The 27,357-nt window shown below is 38.5% G+C and overlaps 1 protein-coding gene across 3 annotated transcripts in view; it reads right to left on the reverse strand.

Moving 5' to 3' along the window:
• The window catches only part of TINAG (tubulointerstitial nephritis antigen), a 74,382-nt gene that overhangs the window by 41,978 nt on the left and 5,047 nt on the right, over window positions 1-27,357 (reverse strand). For all 3 annotated transcript variants that reach the window (XM_021098515.1, XM_021098514.1, XM_021098516.1), the window contains 6 exons: window positions 25,569-25,632; window positions 24,866-24,955; window positions 17,840-17,954; window positions 7,317-7,440; window positions 3,113-3,263; window positions 132-312 (listed from right to left, as the gene is read on the reverse strand). In XM_021098515.1, coding sequence (XP_020954174.1) covers window positions 132-312; window positions 3,113-3,263; window positions 7,317-7,440; window positions 17,840-17,954; window positions 24,866-24,955; window positions 25,569-25,632 — 725 coding nt within the window. The remainder of the gene's footprint in view (window positions 1-131; window positions 313-3,112; window positions 3,264-7,316; window positions 7,441-17,839; window positions 17,955-24,865; window positions 24,956-25,568; window positions 25,633-27,357) is intronic.

A 27,357-nucleotide genomic window follows, 5' to 3' on the forward strand; every position in this document is an offset into this window, starting at 1 on the left:
AAGAATATCAAAAAATTATACTTGAAAGCATAGCACTATTTTAGAATATACTAGTTTTTAAATAGTTTTAATAACAGGAGGACCTATTTTTGAGAAAGTTAACGATGCTAATTCCCACGATTTAGACCTACATTGGAAGAGACTCTGTATGGAGGGGAACATTGATAGATCCTGTTGGATTTCTCGAAGTTGTTGGGACAGGGCTTCGTGGCATGCCGTTTTCCCCGCCCATCAGACCGACTTGCCATGGCGCAGCCGTTATTGGTAGCATTTTGGTCCTTGAAAAGTGGATAACATGCATGGGATACCAACCTATGAAGAATAAGTAAAGAAGTAAAAGTGATATTTAGGAAAATGCCACCATCACTTACTTGTAGGCAATTTTAGGGAATTAAATATATAGAAATTATTCTGGCTACTTACATGTAAGTTCAGCGACATTAAACACAGTGTTTCCATGACATTACCCTTGTCCCTGTCCCATTCCCACTTCTTCATTACAGTTTTTTAAAATCTTGCTTAAATCTATTGTAATAAACATTTCTATTACAGAGAATTTTCTGAAGGTGACATATGACCATCAATAAAATCTGCGGTAATATTAATGGGGAAAGACTCCGTAATTCTGCATCTATAATTATCATATAGAAGGGCCACATTTGGGGTTCCTGTCGTGGCTCAGTGGTTCACGAATCCAACTAGGAACGATGAGATGGTGGGTTCAATCCCTGGCCTTGCTCAGTGGATTAAGGACCTGGCGTGGCCCTGAGCTGTGGTGTAGGTGGCAGATCCGGCTTGGATCCCGTGTTGCTGTGGCTCTGGCACAGGCCGGCAGCTACAGCTCCGATTCGACCCCTAGCCTGGGAACCTCCGTACACTAGGAGTGCTGCCTTAGAAATAGACAAAAAAAAAAAAAAAGAAGAGCCAAATTTAATGTGAAATAAAATGAATTTTATCATACTCTTATGAGGTTATTCTGATAAATTATATGAGTTTTAGAATTAAGATGGTGTTTTTACATTTTTATTGAGTATAGACACCTCATAAGAATTCACTTATTATTTGTCGATAGTTCACAATGCTTTGGAAGAAATTGTATATACTAATTTACCATTAAAGTTAATAAAGTAGAGAGTAATCAAATAAATACATTGTACAAATGATAAAATAATTTTGATTGCTGGTTATGAAGTTGAACATGGAAAAGTACAAATTATTTGGATCCCAGTCTAACATAACTCACTGACTGACTATAGAAGCAGATGGTAAAGAAAATGAAACAATGGGATTGATTTTAGGAATAGTCAATGCTCAGATGGCCATGGAAGTATCCAGTAGGATTACCTTAAGAAAATTCAATAGTGTTCAACATTGTAAGAGAATCTGAACAAGGAGCATGATGAAGCAAAGTCATTTCCAAAAAAAAAAAAAAAAAATCTCTCATTAAATGCATTACTTGGGAATAATGACTACTGAGGATTGAAGTGTGTCACCCCAAATCCATGTTTTGAAGCCCTAACAGGCCATGTGGTGGTATTTGGAGGTGGGGACTTTGGGAGGTAATTAGCTTTATGTGAAACCATAAGGGTGGGACCCTCCTGCTGGGATTAGTGCTCTCAAAAGAGAAAGAGACACCAGAGCGCTCTCTCTGCCTAGTGAGGACGGAGCAAAAAGGCTAGCCAGCAAGAGGGTTCTCACCTGGAACTGAGCTAAGACCCTGATCTTGGACTCTGCCTCCAGAACTGTGAGAAATAAATGCCTGTGGTTTCAGCCACACAGCCTATGGTATTTTGTTATGTTAACCTGAGCAGACTAATACAATAAGACTTCACTGGCTCTCAATGTTAATTTATGTTTTAAAACTCCTAAAGGGCTTTAATTTTTTTTTTTTTTTTATAGTACAGAGCAGAAGCCAACAAAGCACCACTATGTCAGGAAGGTATTAGGCCAAGTTGTCCATTCTAAGCGCCATATTATCAGGCAAAACATAAGAAGTTTTAGGAGTTCCCATCGTGGCGCAGTGGTTAACGAATCCGACTAGGAACCATGAGGTTTCGGGTTCGATCCCTGCCCTTGCTCAGCGGGTTGAGGATCCGGCATTGCCGTGAGCTGTGGTGTAGGCTGCAGACGCGGCTTGGATCCGGCGTTGCTGTGGCTCTGGCACAGGCTGGTGGCTACGGCTCCGATTAGACCCCCAGCCTGGGAACCTCCATATGCCGCAGGAAGCGGCTCTAGAAAAGGCAAAAAGACAAGAAAAAAAAAAAAAAGTTTTAACAAAGCTTATAAATAGCTAACACTCACTCCCTCTTAGCATCTAACCGCTCGGTAGCAGACCCAGAGCACTCAGTGGATGAGGAAAGAACAAGTGGGCAACACATGCATAAACTACCAGTTATCACCTACAGCTTCCTGAGCCAAATAACTCAGCTTTTAAGTAGATTAGCTCTAAGAGTAGACACAAGGATGCTGTGTGGGTGTCAGACTACATGAGAGTAAAGACAGGCAACCTGCTTCTTGTCATCAGATGGGATGGTGATAATGTTGTGTATGCATTGAGGCAAAAATACAGCATGTCTTTAGGTTATTTTCTGATTCTTCATCTGATTTTTACCTGGTATTATCAATTCACATCCCTGGCTAACTAAAAGTCTCAAGAGGGTTATCAGCAATATCAGCTACTATACACCCTCCAAGGGGACCATTTGGCTCAGAGCAACAAGACAATGCTTTTTTGACTCTTCCTATTAGTTTAGCTAAAAATGTGTACATTCTTCAAATGATCATTTCCAATAGCTTATAATCTCAGTAGATACCAAATGTAGTATGTATTGAAATAAATATGTGTGTTGGAGTTCTCTGGTGGCTCAATGGGTTAAGGCTCTGGCTTTGTCACTGCCGTGGTACAAGTTCAATCACTGACCTGGGAACTATTGCATGCCTCAGGTGCAACTAACTAAATACATATAATACATGTATTTATACAGATGTGGCATATATATCTGTAGGGGTTTTTTTTGAAAACTCTCAATCTCTCAATATATCTTTTTTCCTTATTGTAATCCTAAGCAGCACTCTTAAGAATCCTAGAGATGCATGTTGGGCAGCTATTTACCCACGTTTTCTCAGGTACCACCAAGCCCTATCAATGCTTCCACTGTTGCATCCATGACGGTTCTTGGCACAGCAGGAGATCAAATTCTGAGGGGATAGGTTGGCTGTGTATCGACCTTCGGACTGAATTGCTATGCGATCAGCCGCCACACCTGTTTCAAAGAGAACATTGATTAATGTTCAAATGACACGTGGTCTTGCCAACCATTTACACAGTCCTTCCTGTTTGAATACTAAACTAGTCTTCAAACCTTTACATAATTTAAAATTAAAGCCAAAGGTCATGACTGTATCCATGTATTCCAACAAGTTCAACCATGCCATCATTCAGTCGTAATGTTAGCCCAGTTTTGGCATTGCTTTACTATCTTACCACCTTCAAAGATTCTTCTAGTTCCTTAGTTCCTTCGCGTTCTTTGTACTTCTAAATTCTCCACTAAAAAGATCTGGCAAGTGAAACTCCTTGAGGGCAAGAGCCATGTCTCACTATCATTTATGTCTCCTGCAGCTAGAACAATGTCTTACATACAGTCATGGCTTAGAACACATGTTTTTGAATTGAATATAACTAAACTGAGGTAATCAGGAAAAAATTGATCACAGAAATATTAACTGGAAATGCACCCATATGAATCTGATATATTGGAATAAATTGAATCTTTGGTTTATAAACTAATTGAGACTGATATGAATCTACACTATAAACTATCAAAAAGCTACATAGCATACTTTTACACTTAAAATTCTCTTGAACATCGTGATCCAAATTTTATCTGAGCAGGTGTGGAATTCACCTCGTTATATGTACACGCATGGTGGTTGTTAACCAGTTATTCCTTTCCCCAACACGTATTTGTGGACCCTTTTTTAGGTGACAGGCACTGTACGAGGCACTAGAAATTGCAACAATGAACAAAATCCAAGAGTCATAATCCAGACCTCATAGAATACTAGATGGGGGAAACTAATCCACCAGTAGCAACAAATTATACATGTCAGCAATTTGATCCAGCTACCATGATAAACTGATATGTATACTGAGATCAAGAGAAAAGTGGGGTGGGTGACATTTTGATACAGCTATTTTGTTCTTGTTGTTGGATACCTGGTATAGTCTTCTTGTTTGATCTCTCACTTTTGATTAAAGGCAACAAAGTCATAACCTTTCTTCTGTCTATCCAATTTTCTCAGAAGTTATAGTTTTTGCTCATCAAGATTAGCTGTGGACTGAAACCCCTCAAGGTACTAGTTTAGATTTATTCTAAAATAATTCAGTTTCAAATAATTCATTTACATATGCATTTCTGCATGTATGTGGTTTTTATGGAACTATAGCACTTGTACAATTATGTACTATTATTTCTGGCACATTTTAGATGTTCAATGTGTATTGAATCTATAAGCTCCTACCTCCTTCTCAATTCCCATCTATTTCTGTGCTAGGATATATGTCACAGGACCAAATGCCATTATATCAACCCCTCGCCTATTCTCAAGAAAATAATTCCCTATTTCATAAAAGAAAATAGAAATTCTCTGATGCTTTGATTTTCAGCACAAGTGCTCAGAATCAAGAATCTTTTTTTTTAAGTGTTCGTGTAACCACTCTTTGGTTCAGAAAAGACTTTTACAATGGAAAGAAAACAGTACTGAAGCGTGGCTTCCAGAGTCGCTGGTGAGACTTCCCTCCTTTCGCTTTGCACAGGTCACTTCCCCTATTTGTTCCTCTTTTATAAAATCAAAGGCTTGAAAAAAGTGACCTCTAACATCCCTTCCAGCCCCATGAATTTCTGTGAATTTCAACTAAAGGCTGCTTTAAATTCTAATGATATGCAATATGTTGTTCTCACACAGACATTTCTGAATCTCACTGAAGGTTTAATCCAAATTCACTTGAAATACTTAGAAAAGGTCAGAAGATTTAAGAGTGACTCAGTTCAGCAAATTGCTTTCCATGCTCTTTCTGAAAACTTTCATTGGGCTTTACCTCTGAGACACATGCTATTATTTTCTCTGCTTATTTTATTCTGTCTCCAAGTTTGCTCTGAAGCATGTATCACTCCCACCACTTCAAATTCTTTTATTTCTTAGCTTCTGAATTGCTTGAATTTTATTTGTCTGCATAATTGTTTCTATATGCGTATATTTTTTTCTTTTTCTTTTTCTTTTTCTTTTTTTTGGTCTTTCTGTCTTTTCTAGGGCCACACTCATGGCATGTGGAGGTTCCCAGGCTAGGGGTCTAATTGGAGCTAAAGTTGCTGGCCTACACCACAGCCATAGCAATGCTAGATCTGAGCCGAATCTGCACCCTATACCACAGCTCACGGCAACGCCAGATCCTTAACCCACTGAGCAACGCCAGGGATCAAATCCTTAACCTCATGGTTCCTAAGTCAGAATGGTTAATGACTGCACCATGATGGGAACTCCTATATGTGTATATTTTTTAAATGTCTTAACATTTCATTTTATAGGTTTTAGCTTCTTTGAAAGATACTTTTTCTCATTTTAATGAACACTTCCTGACATTATTTTCTAGATCTTTAAGAGAACCTAGATTATTATTTTCTTAACACATGCAAGAAAATAGCATCAGCCTGACTTGCCATACTAAATACACAGGATATAAAACTATGTCCTTTGACAGGTAGTGGGGCAAAGCCAGACCTAGGCCTGCGTTGAGGCCACGTATGGCGGGCTATGGCCTGGGGACACCAAAATACATAGTCCAAATCAGCCTAGCAAGTTACTCTCTATTTCACCACTAATGTCTTTCCTAAGACATCTTCATAAATGCTGGTCTAATTTATATGTAAAGTAAAATTCTGGAGTTCCTGTCGTGGCTCAGTGGAATCAAATATGATTAGTATCCACGAGGATGCAGGTCCAATCCCTGGCCTCGCTCAGTGGGTTAAGGATCTGGCATTGCCATGAGCTGTGGTGTAGGTGGCAGATGCATCTTGCAACCCATGTTGCTGTGGCTGTGGCATAGGCCTGGGGCTGCAGATTCGATTCAATCCCTAGCCTGGGAACCTACATGTGCTGTGGATGTGGCCCTAAAAAGCAAAAAAAAAAAGTAAAATTCTTACATATCCCCTAGAAAGTGTAATACATGAACCTAAAACCACATGAACATAAAATGACAATTTGATTAACTCTCTCCCAACCCAGCTGAAACAGAGCTCAAAGAGGTCCCCCTGCCAGAGAACATTTACATTTGGGGAGCAGAGTTAGCATAGAGTTAACAGATAGAGACGCTCCAGAGGTGAGCTCAGCCAAATGCATCCTTTCTAGAACAAACTAGCTGAATCTATGAGAGGATGAGATTTGGACAAAGTCTCAGCCCTCCTCTGTCCCAAAGAGTGACGTCTTTGAGAGCTGGCTTCTCTAAGAGTCTATGAATTTCTTTCACGATGCTTTCAGTACTTAGCCTGGTTTCGAGCACACTTCTAGAATTACTTTTAAGCCTAGAGTGGTTTTATGAAACTGATTTTTAATATCAGATAATCAATGCCATGTGAGGTTTAATTGCCGTAATACAACCAACATTCTTTTGAGGACAATTTAGACATCAAATCTTGGGATTAACCTGGATATTGATTTATGGGACTTGTGAAAATATATGAAATTTGCTGTAGTAGGAGTAAGTATTCTTTACATTGCGAAGGAATAGGACCACTGGAATTTGGAAGCTACTCTCAACTAGAAGATTGTTACATCATTTTAGAGTCAGAATCTACATATTTGATTTTATCTAAACTGAGATAAAATCCACTTAATCCATAATTATTTAGGTGTGAGGTCTTACTTTACATCAAATATACTAGTTGAATAATTAAATATGTTCTTTCAGCTCTTACCAAGAGGAAAGAAATTAAGAGTTATATGTTTGTGTGTGTGTGCATATTAGGATTAAAGACAGTACTATGGGTAGAATATAATACTCTTGTTATGTAGCCTTAACTCTCAAAAAAACAAATAAATTTTGGATCCCTTTCTTTGTTGCTCTTTTGATTTACTCTGTTTAAAAGTGGACTGTAAACGTGAAGTTTCAGAGTAAAAATGAATTCTTATGTAATCATCAGGTTGCCTTCTCTGGCCAGAGTAAGAGTTTATTTTAAATTTTAAAAACCTTCTAATTACTGTCCCAGGATTTAGAGTCAAAGTGAAAATGTATAAGGAAGTAATTTAAATGACTTTATTACTTGCAGTGGAAAAAGCCCAGGATGCAGCACAATTTTTTTGATCCAGTGGGCCATGGGTCCATCCAGGCCACTTATAAGAAGCTACAAAGAACTCTGGAAGATCAGTTGTTTCAGGTAAAGAAGCCTAAAGAAGAAAAAGAAGTAGATGTGTCAGTTTTCCCAATGTATCCCAGTAACACCCATAAGGAAACATCATGCCCTTTTATAATGTTTGCCACCGTTTTTTATTTTATGCTTTCAAGTTCCTAGCCTAGGAACTTCCATATGCCACAGATGCAGCCCTAAAAAGACAAAAAAAAAAAAAAAAATCAAGTTTTCTGAATGGAATTCTAGAAGAGTATTTATTTATGCAAGATATCTATTTTACTCCATGTTTCAAACATGAAAGTTCAATGTGGGAATAATAATATAGTACTAAATCGTAAGAGTAATACATAGAAGGTCTTTTCTGGGTTACCATGCAGGGCAATAATTTCAGCCAATGTTTCTGTTATCTCGAATCAGAGTTTTGGTTCATCCATATGGAAGACCATATGATGGTATTTAAATCTGGCCTCATAAACAATGCTTTACTTTTATGTCCCTTCTATGTTGGAGTGCTTCTGATGTGAAATTAATTTTGAAGCAATGCATTTGGGGCAACTATGCATGAATACACGTGGAGCCCCAAGAAATACCAGCCATTGGGAAACAAGACTGGGATGAATTGATGGATATCTGTAAAATCCTTGAAGGAAAAACAGACCTTCAGAAACCTTCAGAAACTGTGTAATGCCAAATGTACAGGCCATGATGTCTTCAGAGTCTATGTTAAGGTCCTGACAGAGTCAATTTCAACTGCTCTTTTTCCAAGAAGGAAAATTAAATGTTATGGACCTTGCTCTGTTCATGTCACTCAAAGAAAATCTAAAACATATACTCTGTTGTTGCTGGGTTTTTTTTTTTTTTCAAACCCCTAAAGAGTGACATTTCGCTTCCGTGAACAATCAGGACCCTAACCAAATAAGGATTTGTTCATTAATTTTTTCTCATTTGTACATACACATATTCACATACACATCATTTTTGAGAGTGCTTTAAAGTTTTCCAAGTGTCTTAATACTCAGCATCTTATTTTATCTTCTTAATAGTTCTATGTGATATAATTGGGGCAAAAATTATCCACTTTATTTTATGAATGAGGAAACAAACCTCTAAAAGTTAACTTATATACTAAAGCCTCTAAGTTAAATAAGAAACATCACTGAGACCAGAGCCAGGTTTTAGATTTCTTAACACTATATTCCACTTATCATTTTACTACTTTATCAGAAATAAATGGATACTTTGCAACAGAAGTAAAGTGTCTACACAAGCTAAAATTTTACTAATTAAAAGTTTTATAATTGTTCATTGAACAAGCCAGGCTACCGATCCAATACCTTGCCCCCAAAATTTACTTTTGGCAAGTATAAAATAGCTTCAGAGACTAAAGGAAATTTAGAATTTACATGTCAGTTTGAAAGATATCCATCTAAAATATTTATAAATTTGAATTTTAATTGGGGGGTTCAGTTACTATTTAAAGAACTCCTATATCCTGTTGGGACAACTCTATGATAATTCTGTGAAAATCTATGTGGGAAAAGAATCTGAAAGAGAATGGATTGTGTACATGTATTACTGAATTACTTTGCTACACAGCAGAAATTATTACAACATTGTAAATCAACTATACTTCAATAAAACTTTAGGAGTTATCATCGTGGCACAGTGGTTAACGAATCCAACTCAGAACCATGAGGTTGAGGGTTCGATCCCTGGCCTTGCTCACTGAGTTGAGGATCCGGCATTGCTCTGAGCTGTGGTGTAGGTCACAGACGTGGTTGGCTTGGATCCCACGTTGCTGTGGCTCTGGCGCAGGCCGGTGGCTACAGCTCCGATTAGACCCCTAGCCTGGGGACTTCCATATGCCACAGGAGCGGTCCTAGAAAAGGCAAAAAAGACAAAGAAAATTTAAAAAATTAAAAAATAAATAAAACTTTAAAAAATGGAATAAAATAAGTTTTTTTTCATTTAGTAATAAAACTCAATGAAATCTTGAGTTTCATTACTAAAAACACTGCTGTTTAGATAATAGAAGAAAAGTGTCAAGTTCTGAAGCAGATCACTGTGGAGTGACTGCACGATAACTTGAAGAGCAGGATCATCGAGATATGGAGGATTTTAGATTCCTGTGCCATCTGACTGGTCACTCTGCTGAACCTTAGAGCTGCCAAAGAATAAATGTATTGCCCTGAGTAATAGTTTCAAAGACACAGACTCACTCTCCAATGGAGTCTTTCTAACTGGGACAGAAATACACGCATGTCATGCATTACTCATACCTTCCAACTGTATTGTTATTGACCTATCAGGATGCTTTTAGGAATTTATAATATTATATCACCTCATGTTCCAGAAAAATAGGTGGAATATCCGCTGTTATTTCAATTTGCAACTTTATAATTCCAATTTAATAGCAGAGCTAAGCTATTTCCCTTTTGCTCCGTGGAAGCAATAAAAACATAACTATGACTTCAAACACATATTTAGCAGGGTTGAGCTATTCAGAATTTGACTTCTGCATTCCAAAACCTACCAGAGAACTTTGCACATGGGATGTATTCAGTAAATATTTGACAATAATGAGGAAAGACATAGCTCTCTGATAGATTTCTTCACTTTAAAAATCATTCTCCCAAGGCACATTAAATTAAAATATAATAACAGTATGCATTACTAATGATTATTGTTTAAAGATAAAAATATACGAATGGGTAATCCTTCTCAGTAAGACAAGGCAATAGAGAAAAAACAAGCATGTTTACCAATCCACTAAGCCAGATCAATTCATGAGGTTCATCTCTCAGCTCTTTCAAAACTTAACAATTATTATTGCTTTTCCTAAAAAGAAGTCCATGGGATTTGAAGTCCAACAAGCACATATTACCTTGAAATCTTATTTAATTTAGGATATCAGATGATTTGATAAAATAAACAGAACAAATTTGACATCTCATTACTCCATAATTATTGCATTCCCCTATAAAGTTAGAGTGTTTTTAGGAGCTTATAAATAAAAGTAATCCCCACAGAATAATAGCTTTTAGGAATTGGGAATTGGTGGTAGAAATTTGGCTTCAATAAATGATTATTTTTTTAGCCAAAAGATAGCTTAATAAAGCAAAAAAGTCAAGAGGATCATCTGAGACCAAAATTCCAAAATGACAGTGACTTAAATAAGATAGAAATTTAATTTTTAAAAGATTTATACTATTTTTATGGGCATTTTTAATGATTTACATTGTAAAAAAAAAATATATGCAGGACCCAAAGCAAAACATTTTATTTTCTTCCCTTTTATTTCATATCATTTTTATCATCCAGCAGATCAGAGGACTAGTGTTTCAGGGAACACATTTTGGGAAGAACCACAGCATAAATGAGATAGACCCAAATTTGGGGAGGCCAGAGAGCAGGTGCCCATGATATCAACACACCAAATGACCCCAGGAATTTCCTTTTTAACGGCCCCAAACAAGTGTTCACAGAGAAGAGAAGAAATGAATTTCAACATTTCATTTCAAAGATTTGCCCTGTGGTGATCAAACTCAGCCCCACGGTGATATTCGTGACGTTCGTGTCATGTTCAATGACGTCAGTGTTATACATCAGACTCCAACTAGCATCGAAAGATAAATTGAAAGCCGAAAACTCCTAAACTGATTTCAAGGATAAGACATTCATTCTGCTACAGGTTCCACTAAATAAGGAGTGGGGCCAGTGTATATTTTCTAAAGTTTGGGGTTCCATTCTGAGGAGAGAAAGCCTGGAGGAGACATAAGGAAAGGCTTTGATGCTCTTCGAAATTAAAAACTTCATTCAGCGACATCTGATTCTGTCGCTGGCTCTTGACCCACAGAGCTGGGGCGATTCCGAGATGCCTCAACAGCTTAAACAGAATCCACCACAACATCTGGCTGTGAAATTTTCTGCAGCATCACTGGCACCCACTATACATTATACAATTATTATGCAAGCCAGATGCCATTTGCCTCCAAACTTCGTGTGGAGCTAAACATCAGTTTTTTGGGAAAGAGTCGTCATTTTCCTCAATATTATACAAAGAACATATATAACTATAGAACTATTTTTTCACTTTTCTGATCAATGGTTTGGTTTTCAAGATGCTTTACACAGGGGACAAACATTACTGATATTAAGTGGGTACTTGCTCAGGCAGGGTTATTACTAATTAAATTAAAATATTCAATAACCCATGAACCTAGTAAAAACTAAACTTAGTAATTGCCGCTCTGATTTTTCCCACAGGTACCTCTCATCCCTCAGTACTTGCTATCACTAAAATATATTTCAGAAAGGAAAAAACAGGAGTTCCCGTCGTGACTCAGTGGTTAGCGAATCCAACTAGGAACCATGAGGTTGCGGGGTTCGATCTCTGGCCTTGCTCAGTGGGTTAAGGATCTGGCATTGCCGTGAGCTGTGGTGTAGGTCACAGACGCAGCTCAGATCCCACGTTGCTGTGGTTCTGGTGTAGGCTGGTGGCTACAGCTCCGATTATACTCCTAGCCTGGGAACCTCCATATGCCATGGGAGCGGCCCAAGAAATCACAAAAAAGACAAGAAAAAAAAAAGAAAGAAAGAAAAGAAAGGAAGAAACAAATTCCCCCTGTTATAACTAATGTCTAGGAGAAAGAGATCCAGTCAACCAAAGACCACGTCTCATCTAGGTAATGACAAAGTATCCAAATGATGCAATCAATTTTCCTTTCTCACCTCAATGAGCGGTGGCTTTAAAAGTTATTATATAATGCAGTAAATACTACTTTATTTTAACTCCTAACAAGCAGTGGAAAAAACATTTTTTTTGTTGTCATTGTTGGTAATGCCAACTTGAACACTAAAATCATCTGCATTGGGTGACTGAGAAAAGATGTACTAGTAAACTATGAGGTTGACCAAAAAAAATTAGTAGAACATTTTTACCTATGTCAATCTGACACCATATGCTATAGCAAATCTACAAAGTTTAAATGTTATACCAGCCTTCTTAATGTTTTAATATTTTCCAAATAGCTCTGCCTAAAGTGCAATATTTATCTGTAATAGCTTTGTTAACTTTATTGTTCTCCCAGGGGAATGAACCACGAAACTATTAAAAACATTTTTTTTTAACTAAGCTACATAGAGAAATGGCCTCTACATTTCCCAATTTCTTTTGAAAAATAGTATGTTTTATTTAAAATATTTGCCCTATTTTGGATTGGCTACAACATAGGAAGCCTCTTGAAGTTATCTCCCAAATTCAAAAGCACTTGAACATGAAGCCTGGACAAACAATCAGGTGCAGAGTTGTTGATTTGGTTAGATTTGATTTGATGTGATTTGATTTGATTTGATTTGATTTAGGGGCACAGTAGAAGAACTTTCAGGTTCACGAGAAATGCATCAACTCTGTCAGGGCCAATAAATCCAGAGCTACACCTTTCTTTCTGAAATAAAAGGTTTCAGATGATGAATCCTTGAGTGATTTTGTTCTTACAGAATTGACCTGTTTCAGAAAACTGCTATTCTCCCAAGGTTAATCCACGGGAGAAAGAACAACTTTATACGTTATACAATAATGTTTCTTTAATGCGTTACTACAGCCTGAGTGCTGAGCACTTCTTACTCATCATTTCATGGACTTCTTACCGCCTTGGGAGCTGGATACCACCGCTATCATTTCAGCCAGACGGAGACCTACACACACTGGCTACAGAGTTCACAGGGTATGTGGAATTTGGCCATGTGACCAAATTCACTGCCCGCCTGAGCCTGTTGACAGACCTCAACTGCGATGTTTCTGCTGGCTCCGAAAGCCCTCAGCCCATGACAGTTTTACAGACAGCCATAATCATTGTTTTCTTTCTGAAACACTGAGAAAGTTCTATTTTATCCCTGAATATACCCCTGCTCTCTCCAGGACTTCTACTTCACTACGTTAGCTTACGTTAGCATTTCCTAACCTATGCTCTGTGCAATCTAAACCCTGGGGAATATTGCGAATCATTATAAACAAAGACTCTCTCATGTTATGAATTTAAGAAACAATGGGTGAAAAAAAGGTAAAGGGGGCCCTCTTCTTGGGGTCTTCAGTATACTGAGGAATAGTGACTCTTTGGAAGAAAGATACAATACACCATTTCACAAACATATTTGACCATAGATGGGACACCTTAATTCCAAATCTTGCAGGATTGGCGGCCCATGGAGCAAATGTTGAGAAATAGAGAAATAAGGTCTTAAGAATAACATAACCTGTTTTGTACAACAAAGAGACAAAAAAGATCAACTGGCAGGATGTAAAATTCCTGTGGGAAAGTTCCCTGGTGGTTCAGTGACTCAAGGATCCAGTGTTGTCACTGCCATGGTTTGGATCACTGCTATGGAGCAGGTTGATCCCTAGACCAGGCTTGGCCAAAAAAAATTTTTTTTTATTAAAAAAAGATAAAGTTGCTGTGGGGAGCTATGGTCTTGCAAAGGCCAGCTCCCATTGTGACAACACACAGGATTCCAAGGGACTGACAGAAAATAGCTGGTTCATCTAATTGTGTAATGCCTTTTTAGTGTAGAACAATTTGGAACAGTGCTGTTCACTCAAGACATTACTGTGGGAGTTCTGGTTGTGGCTCAGTGGTTAACAAACCCCACTAGTATCCATGAGGATGTGGGTTAGATCCCTGGCCTCACTCAATGGATTAAAGATCCATCATTGCTGTGAGCTGTGGTGTAGGTCACAGATGCAGCTCAGATCTCATATTGCTGTGGCTGTGGTGTAAGCCGGCAGCTATGGCTCCGATTGGACCCCTAGCCTAGGAACCTCCATGTGCCGCTGGTGCAGCCCTAAAAAGACAACAGACAAAAAAAAAAAAAAAAGAAAACGAAAAAAATTGCTTTGAACAATCTCCAGGAAAAAGTTAGGCAAACATTGATTAGCTGGCATGTTCTGACCTGACACTAGACGTAATTCCAAAGTGGGTAAAATGAGTTTTCATACAAAACAAGTTGCTTCCTGGTCCAGGCAGGACCCTCTCAGCCTTCTTTCTTTCTGTTTTTTCACTTCCTCTCATCCAGTCTGCTTGTGCTCAGAGAAAATAGTAAGTTTGCATTTCTTTTTGTCTGCCCCACATAGGACTGCCATTCAAGAAGGACCCCCAAATCCTTAAGTTAGTGTTCTCTAATCTTCCACTATCAGTGTTTTTTTTTTAAGGCCACACCTGCTGTATATGGAAATTCCCAGGCCAGGGGTTCAATCAGAGCTGCAGCTGAGGCCTACACCACAGCCACAGCAACACTGGATCCTCAACTCACTGAGCGAGGCCAGGGGAAAAAAACCCACATCCTCCCAGAGACGACGGTGGGTCCTTAACCCACTGAGCCACAACCAATATTTTTCTCCCTACCAATATTTTTCTATTCCCCTCTGTTATGAGTCACACTCTACAAAAATTCGTCTGAATTGAACCAATTCATATGGCGTCAACAGACTTTTCACATTTATATGCTCATGCAATTCTTTGTACAATACCTGTTGATATTGCTCTAACTCATGCTCAGTAGACACATCATGAGAACCAGTGACTTAAGCCAAGCAATGAGGCCAGGAAACCAGCCCGGGAACAGCTCTCCCAGGAGCCAGGGATGACACAGGGCTCATCTCTCCCACTCAAGAGAAAGAACTCGAAGAATCTTGGTTTTTATCCAGGAAATGTGGTCAAGGAAGAGGAACTGTCTTGGGGCTGGGGCTGCAGTGAAGTTTCTCAGAAAAATCATTCCCACCGATGGCAATGCTCTGTCCTAACTGTAGACACACACCATCCTATGTTGAAAATGGCATTGTAAAAAACTGGGGGAAAGTGGGGGGAAAGTTATCCAGAAGCATACCCCCACAAAATAATTCGTTTTCACTGTACTCAGAGGCAATATGATGTATTAAAGGATTTTTAATGCAGTCACCAGGCTAAGAACGAACCTGTTTTTTTAAGCTCTTCCTACAGCGACTGAGTGAACTCAGTTCATATTGACCCTATGTTCTTCATTGAAGTCAATGTTATCATTCTGATTTTCTGATATCTGACCAGATATTAGGACAACTCCAACACTCAGAAACTTTTTAAAAGGCCCTCGGCTCTCAAGCTACTGTGCCCTAGAAATGGGAAGCTCTTTCCTTGCATTTTATCATAAGTGGGTAATAGAACGCTTACATATGAGCCAAATTTTCCTTGTTGCTTTACTGGAATTACTTGGCAATTTTATTACATTAATTCATATCCCTGGGTAATTTAAATCCCCCCCAAAGTACAAGTTATTAAGATTTTTTTAAGTTAAATGTCATGGAGTGACTTTTCTGCAAACCAATCCCCAGGAGCCAATACGTGATTTAGAATTAGATTTCCTTTTTCTAGGCTGTGGTGAATGGCAACCTGGGAAAGAAATGTACCTCATTTTCCCCAGAATATAAAATACTCTAAATTGCAAAACAAACAAACAAACAAAAACCACAAAACAAAAACAAACAACAACAACAAAAAAACAAACCAAAACAACAACAACATTTCACAAGGAAATCTTAGAAAGAATCCAGAGAAAATGTATATTGACATCCAAATGAGTATTTGGACAACTGGAGCCCTCACTAAAAGCAAAGGAAAGAGCAATCCTTATAAATGGGTGAATTTATTATATTCTTAAACAATTCTGCCTCTTTTTTTTTTTCCAGGTAAGGATAAAAAGATGAAAGAATTTAGCCATAAAAAAATAACTCTTTTCCAATTGATCATAGAATTAAGTCACTAAAAGCTATGAATCTGAGCCATACCCCTAAAGCTGCTTCATCTTACTGATTGTAGGAAAGATCCCAAAAATATATCTAAGCCGATCATTTCAGAAAGTTAGCTCTAGTTCCAAAATGAAAAGGCTTTTGCTATTTTCCACCTGTCTTGGCCAAAGCTAACTGAGTCTACTGGAAATGTAGGGACCATTTAGGGGGGCAGATCTTTTACAGTCCTGGCTCTGTCATCTAAGTAATCCTGTGGTGCCTTTTCACTCCCCTCCATCTCAACATGACTTGGCTTCTGTTCTTATCTTTAAAAGGTGGGTAATTACAGTGCCCACTACGTCAAGCTGCTCTGAGAATTTGATGAGATAATATAAGAAAGTCCTGATAAGAGAGCTTGGCCCACCACTACTCATTACATGGGAGCTATTACTATCTTTTCTGACACTCGTTATAGTTGAGCGGGGCCCTGCCACCAGACTTGAAATTGGAATAATAACTCAGGGGATTACATCTTTCTAAAGCAAAGCACGTTAAGCATTTAATGAGAAACCTGTGGATTTACGACTCATCCAACAGCAAAGAAAAGCCCTGCTTGCTCTGAGACACGGAGGGCTTCCGGGCAGTCAGGACCTGACATCTTCATTGCAGTGAAGAGACAGCTCTCCAGCAGCCTGGGAGCCCCGCTCTGCCCTGAGCATTTGCAGCAGGTCTTGAATACAGTCAACAGCTTAACTAAGAGATACCACACATGGGTGGTAAAACTGCAACTCTGCTTAGAAGTCTGTGATAACTAGACCAGGAGAAGGCTTTTTATGCAAAATACAAATTATGAGAGGATAACACCTCTTCGAAAGGAAAGGGAGAACCAGTACAATAGTACAAAGCATGACAGTATGAGGAAATGTGGAAATTTCACAAAGGAGTTTGAGGGGTCATCAGGTCCCATCTGAAGGTATTCTTTAAATGGAAGATGTGAGCATTTTTGTGGATAAACCTTTCCTGATCCTCATAGCATACATGTCTGCAGTTACTGGCATTTATTTTATCTTCATTTCAGAATGGACAGTCCAAGAGCCATCAAAATTCTGGATGAATTCACAAAATAACTCAGTTTACTTGACAGAAGAGAAATAAAGATGTCCTGCTGTGGTGCAACAGGATCAGTAGTGTCTCGGGGGTGCCAGAGCACAGGTTCAAATCCCTGGCCCCACACAGTGGGTTAAGAGATCTGGCGTCGCCACAGCTGCAGCTCAGATCTGATCCCGGGCCCAAGAAGTCTATATGCCACAGGGCAGCCAAAAAAGAAAAAGAAAAAGAAGGACAACAAATGACTTGCTTAAAGCATTGGGTCAGGGAACAGCCAATAATCAGAAACACACGCATTTCTGTTAAATGACTAGCACAGTAAATGATAAACAATCAGTCTGAAAGAGAAGAATCTATAATTGACATTAGTGAACTTTCAAAGTTTCTATGAAATTTTGGGGGGATGTAACAACCATTTGGAAAAAGCTTTTCTTTTTTTAATTTGTATGACAAAATTATATAACTCTGAAAGCTCAAAGCTCACTCATTGGGTTTTTTAAAATTGCTTTAAACACCCTACAAACACACTTATACAAACCCACACGTACGTGAGTTAAACAGCAGGGATACTTACTGTCACTTCATTCATACTCAGAAGCAGGGGGCTAGGTGGCAAGGTACCAAGGCGATATTTGAAACCCTCCTCTAGGGTCATTCCCCAGAACTGGCTGTAGTTCTGGGCTGTCCATCTGCCTTACAAATGAAAGAAAAAAAAGATGTACAGCCCATATAAAATCACTTTTAGCAATACATGTTCATCTAAATTTCTGAAATTACATATAACCAAACATCACAAAATTGTAACTGCTACTGCAAGCTAGATACTCATTATATGAATGATGCATTATTGATTATTCTTCCGGAAAGCATAGCACTCTTCCTAAATTAGGTTTATGCCAATTATTTTAATGACTCATATGAGGAAACTAAGGCTATATCAATATAGGCTAAATTTAAGAATATGGGATTGTCACACACTGTAAAGGGATTTGGGTGGTAATAAGGTCAACATATGCATCTTCTTCCAAATGTCAATAAATGGATTTTCGAAAGAAGCTTGGGTGTACGGAAATGTACTTACAGGTTAAATAGGGCAGTCTGTTTTATTTATAATTTGCATTTGAAAAGAAGTTGACCATGTAAAATGCAATATCCATGAAAAACTGAGGATAAAATAGTTATACTTAAAAGTGTACATCAATACTAATTAACTTTATTGAAATTTTATTGAAATATTGAAATATTCTATGTTGAATGAGTTAATTAGTGTTAAGTGCTCAACAATCTTTGTTATCATTAATAATAATATAAATTCAATCGATATGAAATTAAATAACAAAAAGGTGCAGCGTTCCCATTGTGGCACAGCTGAAATGAATCTGATTAGTATCCAGAAAGATGGGGGTTTAATCCCGGGCCTTGCTCAGTGGACAGGGATCCGGTGTTGCCGTGAGCTGTGGTGTAGGTTGCAGACATGGCTCTGATCCCACGTTGCTGTGGCTGTGGTGTAGGCCGGCAGCTGTAGCTCCAATTGGACCCCTAGCCTGGGAATTTCCATATGCCATGGGTGCAGCCCTAAAAAAGCAAAAAAAAAAAAAAAAAAAAAAAAAAAAAAAAAAAAAAAGTGCATATTTTTCTAAAGGCGTATTTTGTGCCCTTACATAGGAAAGAAAGCTTTGTTTTCAAAACCCAATACTGAGATTTGAAAACAACAGTTCTTCAAAAGATGCTAACAGATGAAAAATGAGAAAGAGGATAGTAACTTAAATATGGCTTGTTTGAATTATCTACAACTTAAGGGCAATATATGTTCCATACTTAAGTCAAATCTAAACTTTATCCTGTTGTGTTCATCACCAAATTTTTTCTAATGTGACAAGCTCTTATGAATGAGTGAAGATACAACTCCATTTTCAATAATATGCCTGGTAAGTTAATGCTTCTCTTTTATACAGTCTGTTAGTTCATAAAACCTTTAGCAACTTTGAGCCACAATTTTGAAATGTAATCTCCATCATCCAGGGAATTTCAATAAGGAAACTTCTGAATATATTAGCTATTATGGCATGAATTAAGAGAATAGCAGGACCAGTCTTGGGCAAAATCCTGACATCAGTCAAGTATGTTTTTGGTGACCTACACTAGTAGTTTTCAAACATTCAGAGATGTGTGTGGGCATCCTAATTAATCACTAAATTAATTATTTGACTTAATGAATTGGCATTTGTATTTCAAAAGATAAAATAGAATACAGGAAAAATAATAGGAAATATTAGTGTTTATTGCACATAGTGAGGGTGAGTACCATTTACATACATTTCGGTATATGTACAGGTGCACGTGTGTGTGTGTGTGTGTGTGTGTGTGTCTACCAGGTCGTAAAGTTAAAGATATGTTTTACTGTGGCTTATGCTCAAAAAAGTGTGAAAAACACGACTACCTTACATCATCCTCTTTAGCCCAGAATCCTCACTTTTCTTTCGATGTAATTTCCATTTACTGAACATTCTTAATTTATCTCTCATATTCTCCCATAAACACTGGGAACAGAGAAATAAATAAATTTCTCTACCTTCAAAAAGCTCACACCCTAAAAGGGCTACAGAGATGGAAATGATTTCAATATGTGTTATTTATTAGCGGTAAGTCAAAGTATGATCAGAGTGGAAGATGGAAACATAACTCTGCCTGAAGGAGTTAGAACAATTTTTTACAGAAAGTGACTTTAGTGCTCAGCCTGAAAGGATGAGAATGAATTTGGTGACCAGATGTAAGAGAAGAGAGAATTTATGCTAACCAAAGACAACTCTGGAACAAAGCAGGTTTAAAATTGAACAGCACATTTAGAGAATAGCAGATAAAGAAAACACTTAAACTATGAGAGGGACCAGAGAGACAGAGGCTGGAAAACGCATAAAAGACGATGCAGTAAAGCATATGGGCCAGACTGTTTTATGCTGGGGAGTGTAATTATATTCTACAAGCAATGTTGTGTCTTTGAAGATTTTTAAGAACATGAGCAGCAGAATCAAAGAATAACCACAGGGAGTTCCCATCGTGGCTCAGTGGTTAACAAACCCCACTAGTATCCACGAGGACTTGGGTTCGCTTCTTGGCCTCACTCAGTGGATTGAGGATCCGGCGTTGCCATGAGCTGTGGTATAGGTCACAGATGTGGCCTATGCTGTGGCTGTGGCATAGGCCAGTGGCTATGCACTACTAGAACAGATAACATAGGAATATAAGAAATAAATTTCTAAAAGGAGCTTTAAAATAAATAAATAAGAGCCCTGGAGTTCCCGTGGTGGCGCAGTGGTTAATGAATCCTACTAGGAACCTGCGGGTTCGATCCCTGCCCTTGCTCAGTGGGTTAAGGATCTGGCGTTGCTGTTGCCTGAGCTGTGGTCTCGGTCACAGATGCGGCTCAGATCCTGTATTGCTGTGGCTCTGGCGTAGGCCGGTGGCTACAGCTCCAATTAGACCCCTAGCCTGGGAACCTCCATATGCTGCAGGAGCAGCCCTAGAAAAGGCAAAAAGACAAAAAATAAACAAAAATAAATAAATAAATAAATAAGAGTTCAGTGACTGAGAGTGAGGAATAAAGAAGCATCAAACTAACCTAAAATTTTCTAGCTGAGGAGTTCCCGTCATGACTCAGCAGTTAGGAACCTGACTAGTATCCATGAGGACCTAGGTTCAATCCCTGGCCTTGTTCAGTGGGTTAAGGATCCAACGTTGCTGTGAGCTGTGGTGTAGGTCACAAATGTGGCTCAGATCCCACAGCATTTCTGTGGCTATGGCTTAGGCTGGTAGCTGCAGCTCCAATTCCACCCTTAGCCTGGGAACTTCCATATGCCATAGGTGTGGCCCTAAAAAGCATAAAAATAAAATAAATAAGTAAATAAATAAATTTTCTAGCTGAGTTGACAAGGAATGAAGGATAGGTCAAAGAGGTTAATTCTTTGGGTTTGGGGTATTTTTGATTTTGAGAAACTAGTAAGAAATCAGGACCAACTTATTCAATAGACTAGACGTTGAGTTCATAAGAAAATTCAGAGTTAGAGGAAGGATAGATTAAAAATGGGCACAAATTCTTTGTGGTTCTTTCCATCAAGAGACAAGTCTGTTTCCCCAGCTGCTGAGTGTGAGCTGGCTGGGTGACTTGCTTTGCTCCCTAGAAAGCAGTGGAATTGACGCTGTTCAAATTTCCAGCTTCGACCTCAGGAGAGGCCATTTCCAGCCTCCAGTCATGTCCTGTTCGAACACTGCTGTCCTGTGAAGAAGCCAAGGCTGGTCTGCTGGAGACACGTGGTCCCCCCTCCCCAGCAACCAGCATCAGATATGAGAGTGACAGTTCCCTGAAGCTAGAGTTCCAGATGTCTGTGGACACATGAGTAACCCCAGGAGAGACCAGCAAAAGAGCCTCAGCTCAGTGCATCCCAAATCACTGACGGGAACAGATAAAAGCTGGTGGGGGGTTTTTTGTTTTTGCTTTTTAGGGCCACACTCGCGGCATATGGGAGTTCCCAGGCTAGGGTCTAATCAGAACAATAGCTGCCTGCCTACACCACAACCACAGCAACTGCGGATCTGAGCCATGCCTGCGACCTTCACCACAGCTCACAGCAATGCTGGACTCCTAACCCACTGATCGAGGGCAGAGATCAAACCCGCATCCTCATGGATCCTAATGGCGATCGTTAACCACTGAGCCACGAAGGGAACTCCCCAAAGCCTGTGGTTTTAAGCTCTTAAATTCTGGAGTTGTTTGTTGCACAGCATCAGATAATTGAAACTGTATTCCATTTCCCTTGGTCCCACGTACTTACTGATCACCGCTGGGCGCTTGTAACTGTCCAACCATTAAAAATCCTTTTATAAAGTTATGACATGTGGACTCCTCAGCTAGATTGTAAACTCCCCCAAGACAGAAATTATTTATTATTCTGTCTTTAAAATAATATTTACAAAATTATTTATTTGTATCCTCAGCAGTGTCACAAGGGAAACGCATACGAACATCAATTGCATTAAAATATAATATAAGGAATAAATAAGCACTAAAGAATAAATAAAGGCTTGGATCTAAAACACTACCAAGATGCCAGAAATAAGTGTTTCAAAACAAAAGTTGTATATATTTGCATGTAGACTTTTTTAAGAAACAACTAAAATAGACATTGAATGAGATCATGATTCTGTTCTCACACATTAAAAAATGTTAGAACACCAGGAACAGAAAATATCTGAGAATTAAAACTTTTTTTTTTTTGTCTTTTCTAGGGCTGCATCCACAGCACATGGAGGTTCCCAGGCTAGGGGTCTCATTGGAGCTGTAGCCACCGGCCTACGCCACAGCCACAGCAACGCAAGATCCGAGCCTACACCGCAGCTCATGACAACGCCGGATCCTTAACCCACTGAGCAAGGCCAGGAATCAAACCCGCAACCTAATGGTTTCTAGTCGGCTTCATTAACCACTATGCCAAAAAGGCAACTCCAAGAACTTTTTTTTTTTTAATCCAGACTTTCTATACCCTCTCCTTATTTTCTTTGGTGAAGAATTTTAGTTTTACTACTTTTTTTCATAACTCATTTCTTTTTACTTAACTTTTTTTCCTTGGATTTGTGTATGTGTCCTTTTGGTGCATTTATACTTCACATTTTATTTTTTTTATTTTTTTAAGTTATCTATGATTGCTACTAAAAGGCAAAGCCCATGCCCCTTAAGTGGTCCTAGATTTCTCTCACGATAAACAAATAATGGACAGAAAATTCTTTCTCCCAAGGAAGGCAGCATTCCCAACAGCTTTTGTATTCTTACATGCACTTTCTTTCCATATTGCTTTAGCCTGTGGTTTCTCCTGGGTTCTGTGAAAAGCAAAAAGGTTGGATGCTTATCGTGGTTCCTTAGAAGTGTGTGCTTGTTAGGTCAAGCATTGGAATCCTTTTAAGAACCTGATTCGGATAATCTCTCATGATGACACATGCTCTCATGTTCTTTTAATGAGTTAAATGTCACTTCATCACAGAAAATTATAATTGGTTGTCCCTAGAAATATTTAAAATGTCATCATATTATCACCTAAAATATCACTGAAACACAGAATATTCATGTCAACAAATGGGATTTCTCTCTTTTGTGTCTTCCAAGAAAACACTTTGAGGACATTGCAAATTAGTGTTCCCATTGTGCTAGGAAACATAAGTCTTAGGTGTGGAAAGAAATGACCTTTCTACTGGAATTCCCATTGTGGATCAGCAGAAAACGAGCCTGACTAGTATCCATGAGGATGAGGGTGTGATCCCTGGCCTTGCTCAGTGGGTTAAGGATCCGGCGTTGCTGTGAGCTGTGGCGTAAGCCAGAGGCTATGGCTCTGATTAGACCCCTAGCCTGGGAATTTCCATATGCCTCCAAGTGTGGCCCTAAAAAGCAAAAAAAAAAAAGAAAGAAAGAAAGAAGGAAAGAAGGAAAGAAGGAAGGAAGGAAGGAAGGAAGGAAGGAAAGAAAGACAGACAGACAGACAGACAGACAGAGAGAGAGAGAGAGAGAGAAAGAAAGAAAGAAAGAAAGAAAGAAAGAAAGAGAAAGAAAGAGAAAGAAAGAAAGAAAGAAAGAAAGAAAGAAAGAAAGAAAGAAAGAAAGAAAGAAAGAAAAAGAAAGAAAGAAAGAAAGAAAAAGAAAGAAAGAAAGAAAGAAAGAAAGAAAGAAAGGGAGGGAAGAATAAAAAAGAAAAGACCTTTCTACTTTTTAAAAATGCATCTCAGGATGACTTCACTATTATAGTTGCTGGACAGTAGATTTTTTCATGTGAAATCTTTTCCAGAAGGTGGAAAAATGTTCTTGAGAGTATATAAAGATTTGATCCATGGCAGTGGAGAAATCCAGCCAGCCCATCCCTCCTTTCAGTTCGGTAAGAAAGCCAGGAAAGAAAGCACCTACATCTCCATTCCCTCAAGCTGATTTTTTAATCCTTTGGAGGGCATCATCAAACAGTTCTTTCCTATGATGAAGTGTCAATCAGCCCTAGCTTTAGTTTGTTATCGAAGCAAAGTGGCTCTCCTTGTCTCTTGACTCAAAGGTAAGGGAAACTGGCTAGATGGGGAGTCATGTCAGTGAGGTTATCTAGATGGACCGATCATTTGAGGGATCATTGAGGTAAAATACAGCCCTCTTAAGGTCAGATCCTAATCAGGGCAGCTGAGCACGTGACTGGCTGAGTCAGGGCAGCAGCGGAGGGAAAGGTGGTTAACAGGAATAAATCAATTTGCCTCCTTTCTGATTTTGCCTGAATATTTATTTCAACTGAAGCTCCCTCTACTCGCCTCACTCACCCCTTGACACTGCTCCTTCCTAAGCAATTTAAGACCATGCTCTGTATTTCTTCCTTGTGAATTTTAATGTTCAATTATTTAATATTTACCTCTGTATATTCCAATTTCACATGCCTCTCTACCTCCCTTCTCAGATCTCTCCCGCGCTTTTTTTTTTTTTTTTAAAGAATGACCATTTTCAGAAGTGATAGGAACTACGATGCTTGAAATCTGAGGAATAACAACAGGTAGGGCCAAAAAGCCTAAAAAGCAAGATTTCTCTCACCCAAAATCTCCTTCATTGACGTGTTCAATTAATCCTGGTTGAACAAGGCATACGTGCTGGGAACAATTCCATTGCTGTCCTGAGCATGTGCTGTAAAAATACAAAAATTACAAAAGTGGCCTGACCTTTGGGAAGTACATTAACAAAATTAGTAAGCAGAGTTGTACATTGTTAAGGCATCAAACACGTCTGTGATTAATGTTAGCCATATGACTATTTCATTCTTGGCAAAAATACATCATGACACATGCATTAGCTACCACTCCAGGCAATTAATCAATGAAATGACCACACATTCACTGAGGTTTGAAAATATAAGACAACTAGGACAGTAGAGTCAATGCATTTGTAACTGGAAACTTTCTGCAGGATAATCTTTGTAAGGCAGCCTGTTTTTATGAATAGTTGCTGTGTTCAAGGAAACATAATTTGCCTGTAGTGTATCAGTATTTATAAATAAGAGGTACATTTAATGCAGACCCACTGTCATAAACACCAAACTCAAACATTAAAAGAAATTGTCATGATTAGATTTAAGCGTTCCTTAAAATTAAATATGCATATAAAAAACTACAGATATGTGCTACCTTATGACTTATGATTCTGTCTGTTTGCATTTAAATATATGCTTTGTTTCACAGACATCCATTTTACAACATACACAGGTAGTAGAATTTAGTTCTGTGTCACTTAAATTCATTACCAGGAATTGCAGTTTTCTTTAATTACTGATCCTTCTTCATAATGTTGACCATCTCTGTGGCAACCTGTCAAGATAACACATACACAAATAAAAATTCTAAATTGGGTAATAAAGTGCACTCACATAACAAGTCATCTAAAATTGTGTTTAGTTTTCCAAATATGCAAAAACATTTGGTGCCCATCTGATGGAAATCCACATCAGGTTCATGTCAAGCTTTATATATCAGATTTGTTTGGGTTGGTTCCATGAGCGTCTATCTTTATTGAGAGGATTCACAAAGCATAAAAACTAGATTACCAAGGTATTAATCACTAAACATACTCAAAGAATAATTAATATATTTAAATAGGTAAGCAGTAAAACAGTTTGAATTAATTTATGACATTTCTCATTTTAAAAGTCTAATCAAGTCTCATGTGAACATGATTGATTGCATATGATTAGAATAAGGAGCTCAAAGCATTGGGCCAAAATAGGAAGCTATTTCATTGAATTCACCTTACAAAGATAAACTTTTTTTTTTCCTTCAGAATTTGAATTAAGAGAAAATTTATAAGGTTGTGGCCATTTGTGTTCTAAATCCAAACGTCTCTCAACTATCAAAGCCTTGAGACTAAATAAGAGTCCACTTGAGAGAGTATATGAAGGTCAAAGAAAGACATCCAGGACTGAGCCCAAACAGTAGAGACAACAGATGTTCAGAAGAGGGGAGAGGGAGGGAGTGATCTGTGAGGAAGCAGGGAATGCATGGGAGGTGGAGTCCTGCAAAGCAAGAAGGAAAAGTATTCAATGCAAGCGGAAGTGGTCACTTGTGTAGAGTATTGCTAAGAGGTCGAGAAAAGAACGAACATCTGAATATTGCATTTTAAACGTGGGCATCTTCAATAACCTTTCCATGATGGTAGAATAGCAGAGAATGACATCCTGTCGGAATGAGCTGATGAGAGATTTGGAAGTCAGGAAGTGAAACGTTTCAGGTATTTTTGCCATTAAAGAAAAGACGGGAGTAATAGTCGGTTAAGGACGTGGAGTCTAGGAAAGACGTTTTCAAATTGAAAAGCTACAAATACACATTTTGTAAATATGATATTTGATCCAAGAGAGAAGGGGGGGATGATTCCTGGAGAGAAAGGGAGGGAGAGGAGAGAAAAGGAGAGTGAGGGAGGGACATTTGTCAGGGTGAAGATCTTGAACCCCCAAGGTGGGATTCAGAGCTTAAGAGTAGGAATCTTCTCAAGGTAAACAGTAACCAGGATGGAGGAAGGTTGAAAATTGTGATGATGGGGAGATGAGAAAATGCCTAGCGCCTTTATTTTCTCAGTGAAAAATGATAAAGAGTGAGTTAAACTGGTTATACCTTGACATACATACATAGATACACTGATATATACATACATACATTAAAAAATTAGTGGCTTTTGGGAGTTTCCTTTGTGGCTCAGCAAAATGAATCTGACTAGGATCCATGAGGGGGCAGGTTTGATCCCTGGCCTCACTCAGTGGGTTAAGGATAAGGCATTGCTGAGAGCTGTGATGTAGATCAAAGATGTGGCTCAGATCTGGTGTGGCTGTGGCTCTGGTGTAGGCTGGCAGCTACAGCTCTGATTCAACCCCTAGCCTGGGAACCTCCATATGCCATGGGTTTGGCCCTAAAAAGACAGAAAACAAATTAGTGGCTGTTGAAGTTGAAGGAGTTTTGCAACTTTAATAGCCATTAATAAAAAATTAGGCAACTTAGATGTTTGGAAAGTGAAATCAGTCTACTGATTTGAGAAAAGATGATAAT

This window comes from Sus scrofa, chromosome 7 (assembly GCF_000003025.6).
Source record: "Sus scrofa isolate TJ Tabasco breed Duroc chromosome 7, Sscrofa11.1, whole genome shotgun sequence".
Classification (NCBI taxonomy): Eukaryota; Metazoa; Chordata; class Mammalia; order Artiodactyla; family Suidae; genus Sus; species Sus scrofa.